Raw genomic sequence first — 10,098 nt, 5'->3', positions numbered from 1 at the left:
TATTCATCCAAACATAGACACTGAATTAATAATAAATTATAAATGAGTTTAGCATTCTGCAACAAATATTTTTTTCAGATATTCTAGATATGGGGTGTCCAAAGTCGGTCCTGGAGGGCCACTGTCCTGCAGAGTTTAGATCCAACTTGCCTCAACACACCTGGAAGTTTCTAGTATGCCTAATAAGACCTTGATTAGCGGGTTCAGGTGTGTTTAAATGTGGTTGGAGCTAAACTCTGCAGGACAATGGCCTTCCAGGAGCAGGATTGGACAGCCCTGTTCTAGACTATATGATGTCGTAAAGTGAGTAGGATACTGTATATTAAGATGTAGCGCATGGATTCGGCAGGTGTGTATCGTGATACTATCTCGGTCTTGGTTTTCTAGACTATTTTATATATATCCCCAGCTCTAGAGCGCCCCTATAATTTCCAATGTAAATCTGTGGTGACAAATGGAACTGCAGCGCACTCTCATAGAGAGCCATAGGCAACATTCAGACGCAATGAATACTACATTAAGGCAATTCTAAGATGGCATTCTATGCGTTTGTGGTGTGTAATGATGTCTGTCAATCATCATTAGAGCGCCACCCTCAGGCTGAATAATGCAAGGACATTATAATTCTGCGATAAGTGTGTCTGATGTGTTCACCGACTTGAGACTTGTCGCAAGAGACTTCTTTTGACAAAGTTCAATGCAAAGGGAGATATTTTCTTTTAGAGAAATCGCTTTTTAAGGACTACAACAAACTACAAACTGGTAGGAACTACAACAAGCTTCTTCGTGGGTTAGTGACATCACAAACCCTAAAATTTACATAAACCCCGCCCTCAGAAACTCACCATGTGAGTTGAGGGGCCATGTTGAGTTGTTGTTGGCATGCCGTCGTTATTTCTGTTACACAATCCGCCATGTTTACACCCTCACTAGAGCAACTACTCATTACATGTCTCATCTGATTAAACATTATAATGGTTCTGTTTTTGGCTGTAATGATAAACTCCCGGCATCTGAGCCACTGAGGATGCAGTCGTGTCCAGAAATGAGCTAAACTCGTATGTGTGGTGAATCAGTGTACACTGGACCGCAAACGAGGGTCAGCAAACGCAGGATTTGCACAAAAATTGCTTCTCAAAGATCAAATCCAGCTCTTCATGATCCAACTTCATATCCAGAACACGTAAATACTGCACTTAATAATGTGTGTGTTTGCTAATGTCCTTTGAGAATGAGCTAGTTAGGACGCTTCACAGTGGCTAAAGCTAGCACTGACTGTATTCACAGAGACCAGAGCTTATGCTCACCTGTACAATTCAGAAGCACACTTTTATTACCTCTTAAAAATAACACTAATGACATAGCTCTGATCTCTGCGAATACAGGCAATGCTAACTTTAGCCACTGTGAAGCGTCCTAACCAACTCATTCACAATATATATCGAGCGGTACTTACATCTTCTGAATATGAAGTTGGACAAACAGTTGGTATTATCCGTTATTGTCGTTTATCCAAAATAGTGTGAGCTGTAAAGGCTCCGCCCTATTCTGAAAAGGGGGCGGGGAGCAGCAGCTAATTTGCATTTAAAGAGACTTTTAATAAGAATTTATAGGGAATAAAACATCTGTTTATAAATAATCTGTGGTGTATTTTGAGCTGAAACTTCTTCATTCTGGGAACACCTGAGACTTATATTACATCTTGTGAAAAGGACCCTCTTTAACAAAACTCACGCCAGGATAACCAGCTGATGACTTCGATCGTCCTCCATTTTGTCACGTTCGATCTCACTGTGGAAATGTTACTACATTCAAAAAAGTGAACTTTCCCTGTTGTTAGTTGAACTCAAATCATCCTATTTACATTACTTAAAACACTCGTGTAACTAAAATTTACTTAGATTTATTGAGTTGTTTCTACTAAAAATAAGTATCGTTAGCTTAATTCAAATTTATTTGTATAGCGCTTTTCACAATACACATTGTTTCAAAGCAGCTTTACAGAAAGTGCATTTCATAAATAAACACTTAATAAGTGTTTGTTTGGTCAACTTAACATCGCTGAGTGAAACGAACAAACTGGGCTGTGGATCTGTAGTTCCCAGCATGCTTTGCAAGGGACTGCATTAGGAGAGTAAATTTAAGGATTAAAGTGTTATTTGATCGTTTTCAGTTAAGGGAAAGATGTTGTTTAGATATGTTAGTGTTATGTTGGACATTTAGTGGTTTAGTGGTAATTTTGTGTTTACCATTATGCAGAAGAGAGCCTGTGTTTAGGCTGTGGCCACTCATACACTCATTTATTGGATGGACTTCCTGTACTCAATTAAGTTATTTTTGAATTTTGTTTCTAAAAATATGCTTTTTGTTATCTTTAATAGTTTTCCACTTACACTTGTAGAGCAAGTAGTTAATTTAATAAGGTAAATTAAATCAATAAATGTGTTCACCTAACATAATAAACTTGTATAAATTTAACAACATTACGTAAACTGCACATATAAATATTATGTAACAGTGACAAATTCAAATGGTTTGTATTTACTTAAAGGGTTAGTTCACCCAAAAATGTAAATTGTGTGATTAATGACTGAGCCTCATGTGGTTGGACACCCGTCAGACCTCCGTTCATCTTCAGACACAAATGAAGATATTTTAGTGTAAATCTGATGCTCTGAAAGGCCTCCATTGGCTCAACTTTACACTCTCAAGACCCTTAAAAGACACTAAAGACGTCGATACAAAGTCCATCTCACTACAGCGGCTCTACAATAACTTTATGAATCGGCGAGAATAGTTTTTGTGCACAAAAAAACCCTAAATAACGACTTATATAGTGATGACGATTTCAAAACACGGCATCATGAAGCTTCGAAGCGTTATGAATCAGTGAGTCGAATCATGATTCGGATCGCGTGTCATAACTGCTGAAATTTGCCGATTCAAACCGCTGATTCGACTCACTGATTCATAACGCTCTGAACCGCTGAATCGACTCACTGATTCATAACGCTTCGAAGCTTCATGAGGGGTCAGTCATTAATGACAGAATTTACATTTTTGGGTGAACTAACCCTTTAAAGAAATTTTGTCAGCTTAACTTGACTTTCTTTTGTTCATATAACTAAATTGTTATTTGTAAAAATGACTCAATATAGTTGTGTGGAACCACTTGATGCTGCGTTTTTAAGTAAATTCAACACTTTTTTTTTTGAGTGTTCAGTCGACAGATGTGCGCTCTCGTGATCCGGACGAATCTTCTAGTGTGTGCATTCAGAGCATTATAATGATAAGAATCGATTGAAACTGGCCTTATGTCTGTGTTCTCCCGCGGTTAAAAAATTGGTTACGATTTTAAAATCGTCTAGTGTGTCTCACGCCTAATAAGCCTCTTCTAGTCAAGGCATCCCTACATAGAGTTGCCCTGCTCTAAAGATCAGGGCTCGAGTCTCAAATATCCAGAGCTATCTAGAGAAGGGAAATCAGTGCCACGTCAAGCAAACCTCTCACGCTGTTCTATAGGCTCCCTAATTGGCTCTGAGTGGCTGCCAGTTGTGAAAAAATAAATCTACCTGACAAGAGTCTGGCGTTAGCATGAAGACGTGTTGGCTTACAGATCGACCGGTTATCTGTGACATGTCATAAACCGCTTGTTTTCGCTTTTGCTGCTAGTAGGACCTTCCAACATCTGAGATATGACATATTGTGAAGCAATTTAAAGTCATGTAAACCAGGTTTGGTGCACGGATACTTGTAGTCATCCTACACACTCCAAGACTGCCCAGCGTCTAAAGAAAGAAATCATAAATGCAGAACGGAAAGTCGAGCGGGATTGGAATGTAACCTGAATCCCGTCTAAGAGGGGGAGGGACGTTTCGGAAGATCTCCGGTTAAAGGTCTTCGGCAAACCGTCGGGATTTGTCTTTTCCAATTCAAAATTGAAAATTGAAAATAGCTAGTTGGGAAGTGGCGTGCATTAGCACGGATTATGTGGACAAGGTTTTGCATGGCTTCAAAGCCATTGACAGCCAGCCGCCTGGAGCAGTGTCAAGCTACTTCCTTTAAGAGCGATGGCGACAAGTGTGAACGGTTGCAGTCGGAGGGTGGGATGCATTCCCAAATGTTCTCAGGAGTCAGGTGGCATCTTAGGTTACCCCATGAGACTTTCAGCTCGCTAGAGATGCTATGTTTATTTAGAGGCATGTAAGACTTCCAGAAACTAATTCACCATTTCAGATGTGGACTAAAACGCTTACATGCAACAACAAAAAACCGTAGGTGCTTTGACTGACTGTTAAACTATGATTTGTCATAAGCATATGACAAATATGATTTTAAAAGTCTTCATTAGATAGAAAGTCACAAATATGACATGCTAAGTCATAATTATAAGATTAAATGTTGAAAATATGATTTTAAATGTCCTCATTATTAGGTAAAAAGTCACAAATATGATTTTAAAAGTAATAATAGTGAGATAAAAAGTCAAAATATGACATGCTAAATCATAATTATAAGATAAAATGTTGAAAATATGATTTTAAATGTCCTCATTATTAGGTAAAAAGTCACAAATATGATTTTAAAAGTCATAATGGTGAGATAAAAAGTCAAAAATATGACATGCTGAATCATAATTATAAGATAAAATGTTGAAAATAAGATTTTAAAAGTCCTCATTAGATAGAAAGTCACAAATATGATTTTAAAAGTCATAATAGTGAGATAAGTCAAAAATATGACATGCTAAGTCATAATTATAAGATTAAATGTTGAAAATATAATTTTAAATGTCCTCATTATTAGATAAAAAGTCACAAATATGATTTTAAGTCATAATAGTGAGATAAAAAGTCAAAATATGACATGCTAAGTCATAATTATAAGATAAAATGTTGAAATAGGATTTTAAGTCCTCATTAGATAGAAAGTCAAAAATATGACATGCTATGTCATAATTATAAGATTAAATGTTGAAAATATAATTTTAAATGTCCTCATTATTAGATAAAAAGTCACAAATATGATTTTAAGTCATAATAGTGAGATAAAAAGTCAAAATATGACATGCTGAATCATAATTATAAGATACAATTTTGAAAATATGATTTTAAAAGTCCTCATTATTAGATAAAAAGTCACAAATATGATTTTAAAAATCATAATAGTGAGATAAAAAGTAAAAAATATAACATGCTAAGTCATAATTATAAGATTAAATGTTGAAAATATGATTTTAAATGTCCTCATTATTAGATATAAAGTCACAAATATGATTTTAAAAGTCATAATAGTGAGATAAAAAGTCAAAATATGACATGCTGAATCATAATTATAAGATAAAATGTTGAAAATATGATTTTAAATGTCCTCATTATTAGATATAAAGTCACAAATATGATTTTAAAAGTCATAATAGTGAGATAAAAAGTCAAAATATGACATGCTGAATCATAATTATAAGATAAAATGTTGAAAATATGATTTTAAAAGTCCTCATTATTAGACAAAAAGTCAAAGGTTTGTAACTAAAGCTATCCCTCTTAAGTTATCAGTGGCTATTTAAAGCGGTGATGATGAGTCCAACAGAACCAGCTCAAAGTGTGTGATCGTAATCGACTCCTCGGCCTTTGATTTCCTTCTGGGTTCTACATCTGTGCTTCTGCATATGGTTTTGCAAATGATTTTGGTAGTTTTTGTCTTAGCTGACCACAGCTAAGGATGGAATTACAGTTGGCATGTGCTCTGGGGCACGTTAAGGTTAGCCTAGTGGGTTTCCTGGTTCACTGTGAACCCTAACACTCAAAATTATTAGTTTGAGTTGAGCCAACTCAAATGAAACACATCAGTTCAATCATATTAACTTTTATGAGTATTTAGAACTTTCTTTTTCTTTTGAGTTCACAAACACATTTTAGGTAATCTGAACCGTTTCATTGTTTTGAGTTTTTTTTTTAATTTAGACAAATTTAAATGTAACCGAAACTAGGCTGGGATTTCTATTTCCCAGAATGCTTTGCCATGATACACAAAAGGGAGAGTAAATGCTCAAATTAAGTGTTATATGTGACCCTGGACCACAAAACATTTTTGACACTGAGATTTATACATCATCTGAAGCTGAATAATAATCTGTCTATTGCTGTATGATTTGATAGGACAATATTTGATCAAACTATTTGAAAATCTGGAATCTGAGGATGCAAAAAAATCTAAATCTTGAGAAAATCTCCTTTAAAGTTGTCCAAATGGAGTCCTTAGCAATGCATATTATATTTGTACAAAGGACATTTACAAAATATCTTCATGGAACATGATCTTTACTTAATATCCTCATAAAGTCATAATTAGGAGATAAAAAGTCTAAAATATGATTTTAAAAGTCATAATAGTGAGATAAAAAGTCAAAAATCTGACATGCTAAGTCACAATTATAAGATAAAATGTTGAAAATATGATTTTAAAAGGCCTCATTATTAGATAAAAAGTCACAAATATGACATGCTGAGTCATAATTATAATATTAAATGTGGAAAATATGATTTTAAAAGTCCTCATTATTAGATAAAAAGTCGAAAATATGATTTTAAGTCATAATAGTGAGATAAAAAGTAAAAAATCTGACATGCTAAGTCACAATTATAAGATAAAATGTTGAAAATATGATTTTAAAAGGCCTCATTATTAGATAAAAAGTCACAAATATGACATGCTGAGTCATAATTATAAGATTAAATGTGGAAAATATGATTTTAAAAGGCCTCATTATTAGATAAAAAGTCACAAATATGACATGCTGAGTCATAATTATAAGATAAAATGTTGAAAATATGATTTTAAAAGTCCTCATTATTAGATAAAAAGTCGAAAATAATGAAATGAGATGAACAGTTGAAATTATGACTTAAAAATTCTGAGATAAAAATTCAAAATTTTGGATTTCAAGTCAAAATTATGACTTAAAAATCTAAATTATGATTAAAAGTCCTAATTATGAGATAAAAAGCTGAAATTAGATTTGAAAAAAGTCAAAATTATGACCAAAACACACACTAAGACACTACAATGAAATTATGCTTGTTATTCTTTTTAAATGCGTTTTAAATTTCTTTGATTTTGTGCAATGTATTTTTTTACATGTGTTTTTACATTTTGAAATCAGATTTATGACAGAAATTAATCAATCAAAAATGTACTTTAGCTTTTGATGTAAAACAACATTGATCTCCTCTCATCAGTGTAAAGCTGAAGCATCTGTGTGTGTGTGTGTGTGTGTGTGTGTGTGTGTGTGTGTGTGTGTGTGTGTGTGTGTGTGTGTGTGTGTGTGTGTGTGTGTGTGTGTGTGTGTGTGTGTGTGTGTGTGTGTGTGTGTGTGTGTGAGAGCTGAGAGATAAAGCTGACGACTTGACTAATGATTTTTGGCATAAAAGAAAACTGTATAATATTGCCTCAGATATACCCGTGAGACGGCGGACTGCTGTTGAGCTCCAGGGCCACAGATAATGTTTTTGGAGGAAGATTAAAGGGAGATTATGTAGTGTTTAATGTTTTGCTGTGTTAGTTTAGAAGAGTTTCCATCATGACGAGTGAGAACAGATACACAGTGTGTTAAATGTTTTATATTGCCGTACTCATTCAACAAATGCTATGCTATGCTAATGCTATCAAAGCATTGTGTTACCTATTAGCAGTGTGGCATTTATTGCATTAGCTAGTTAAAGTTGATCATTTGAATTTAAATGTATGAGCTTACTCAAATATTTGAAGTTAAAAAATTACTAAATAAAAAGTTCTGCTTACTTAAACTTTAAATTTCTTGATTACCTCAATTTTTTTGAGTTTTGCCAACTTATTCAGATTTACAGTGTTCCCTAAACAGTGAAATTAAAGTTTTCCTTTCCTAAAACCTAGTATTTCTTCTGTTTTGTTGACTGATATTAAAAATGAAGTGATTATGCTTGTTTTGTAAAGCATGTATTTCTTTATAAAACCTTGGCACATTAAATCTCAATAATGTAACCTTGCTCATAGTGTTCAAAAGCATACGGTACATATACTATATGTATAATATATCTATACAATATAATCATATCATGTACCGTTTGTTTTCTCCCTTTCAGATCGCCCCAAAATCCGTCTGCCCCGTTTCCTGAGGCAGCGCTACGTGAAAAACGTAGGAGAGAAGATCAACCTGGTCATTCCCTTCAGTGTACGTAAAAGCATGACAAAAGATTATTAAAACATCATGATTTCACATGCATTTAAATCAGCCGTTATATATAATGCATTATAACACTCCCCAAATGTTCACTTGCTGCCTAATATATCCCACCCACTAACAGGAGATGAAGAGATCATCAGTGTTACTCACTCCTGGTCATGTCAAGTCAAGTCAGCTTTATTTATATAGCGCTTTTATCAAAGCAGCTTTACAGTGTTAAACAGGAAAATAATGCAGCATAACTTTATTCAGCCGTTTTGGAGAAAACTGTGTTGTCATCAGCTCATTTCAATTATCATACAGTGACAGTGTGGGCTTTAGATCAGTAATTTAGTTTATATGGTTAATTTAGTTCAATAATTAGATTTATTTGGATATTTAGTTGAAAAATGTAGTGTCCCCAACTGAGCAACACAAGCCAGAGGCGACAGTGGCAAGAAACCCAAACCCCATCAGGAGCAGAATGGAGGAAAATAAACCTTGGAGAAACCAGGCTCAGTCGGGGGGGCAGTTCTCCTCTGGCCAATTAACAAACAGCGTATGATTATTATTCTGACAACTTTACAGGTCAGAGGTCATAATAGATCGGAATATTCGAAGGATCGGAGTCATCGCGCCGGAGACGGGTTTATTGAGGATGACATATCGATTTAAGAATTATTCAATTGTAATATTCGAACAATCAGAGTCATCACGCCGGAGACGGGTTTATTGAGGATGACATATCGATTTAAGAATTATTCAATTGTAATATTCGAACAATCAGAGTCATTAATTGGTTTATTGAGGATGCCGTGTCGACGAGGCAATTTCAGGGGGAGTTTAATTAACACGGTCTCTCAGACACTTCCATAATGTTATACAAGTGTTCCATAATGTTCCATAGAAGTCATAATGTTATGCCTGATCGGTGCACAAGCACACAGCATTCTTCTTTAGGCTCTTTGAGTTGCTAATCCTCTCGCTTATCTTCGATCCTGCAGGGCAAACCTCAACCTTCTGTGTCATGGACAAAGGACGGCCAGCCGATTGATACTAAAAAGGTGAATATTCGCAACAGTGATAAGGACAGCATCTTCTTCATCCGCGGCGCAGAGAGAGCGGACTCCGGAGTGTATGAGATGTGTGTGAAAGTGGACAGCTTCGAGGACAAATCCCAGTTAACTCTGCAGATTGTTGGTGAGTGTTGTAAGAGGTCATGCACGTCACAGAGTTTTTTTTGTTTGTTTTTTTTTACAATTGTCTTGTCGACCTGTTCACCAGAGTTGCCTGGACCTCCAGCCAGCATCAAGATCGTGGACACCTGGGGTTTCAATGTTGCTCTGGAGTGGACCGAACCCAAGGACACCGGAAACACAGCCATCACCGGATACACCATCCAGAAGGCCGACAAAAAGACAGGGGTACAAGCTTTACAACAGCCACTACACACCTCAGCATGATGCCATTATATCGGACATTCATGTCTCATATTTCTGATGAATTAATCAAAAGCACTTACATCAGACGCGATATAGAATTGTGTGAGTGAGTGTGTGAGTGAGCGAGTGTGAGTGAGTGAGTGCGAGTGTGTGTGAGTGTGTGTGTGAGTGTGTGAGTGAGTGAGTGAGTGAGTGAGTGAGTGAGTGAGTGAGTGTGTGTGCGAGTGAGTGAGTGAGTGAGTGAGTGAGTGAGTGAGTGAGTGAGTGAGTGAGTGAGTGAGTGAGTGTGTGTGCGAGTGAGTGTGCGAGTGAGTGTGTGAGTGAGTGTGCGAGTGAGTGTGTGAGTGAGTGTGTGAGCGAGTGAGTGAGTGAGTGAGTGAGTTAGCGAGTGTGTGTGCGAGTATGTGAGTGAGTGAGTGTGTGAGTGAGTGTGCGAGAGTGTGAGTGAGCGAGTGT

The 10,098-nt window shown here is 35.9% G+C and overlaps 1 protein-coding gene across 2 annotated transcripts in view; it reads left to right on the top strand.

The window, feature by feature from the left end:
• Positions 1-10,098, top strand: part of mybphb (myosin binding protein Hb) — a 43,655-nt gene that overhangs the window by 14,570 nt on the left and 18,987 nt on the right. For both annotated transcript variants that reach the window (XM_079841027.1, XM_079841026.1), the window contains 3 exons: positions 8,121-8,209; positions 9,205-9,400; positions 9,485-9,624. In XM_079841027.1, the coding sequence (XP_079697153.1) occupies positions 8,121-8,209; positions 9,205-9,400; positions 9,485-9,624 (425 nt within the window). The remainder of the gene's footprint in view (positions 1-8,120; positions 8,210-9,204; positions 9,401-9,484; positions 9,625-10,098) is intronic.

This window comes from Gobio gobio, assembly GCF_949357685.1.
Source record: "Gobio gobio genome assembly, chromosome: 17".
NCBI classification, from domain to species: Eukaryota; Metazoa; Chordata; class Actinopteri; order Cypriniformes; family Gobionidae; genus Gobio; species Gobio gobio.
This window is presented reverse-complemented; position numbering and strand designations above follow the sequence as displayed.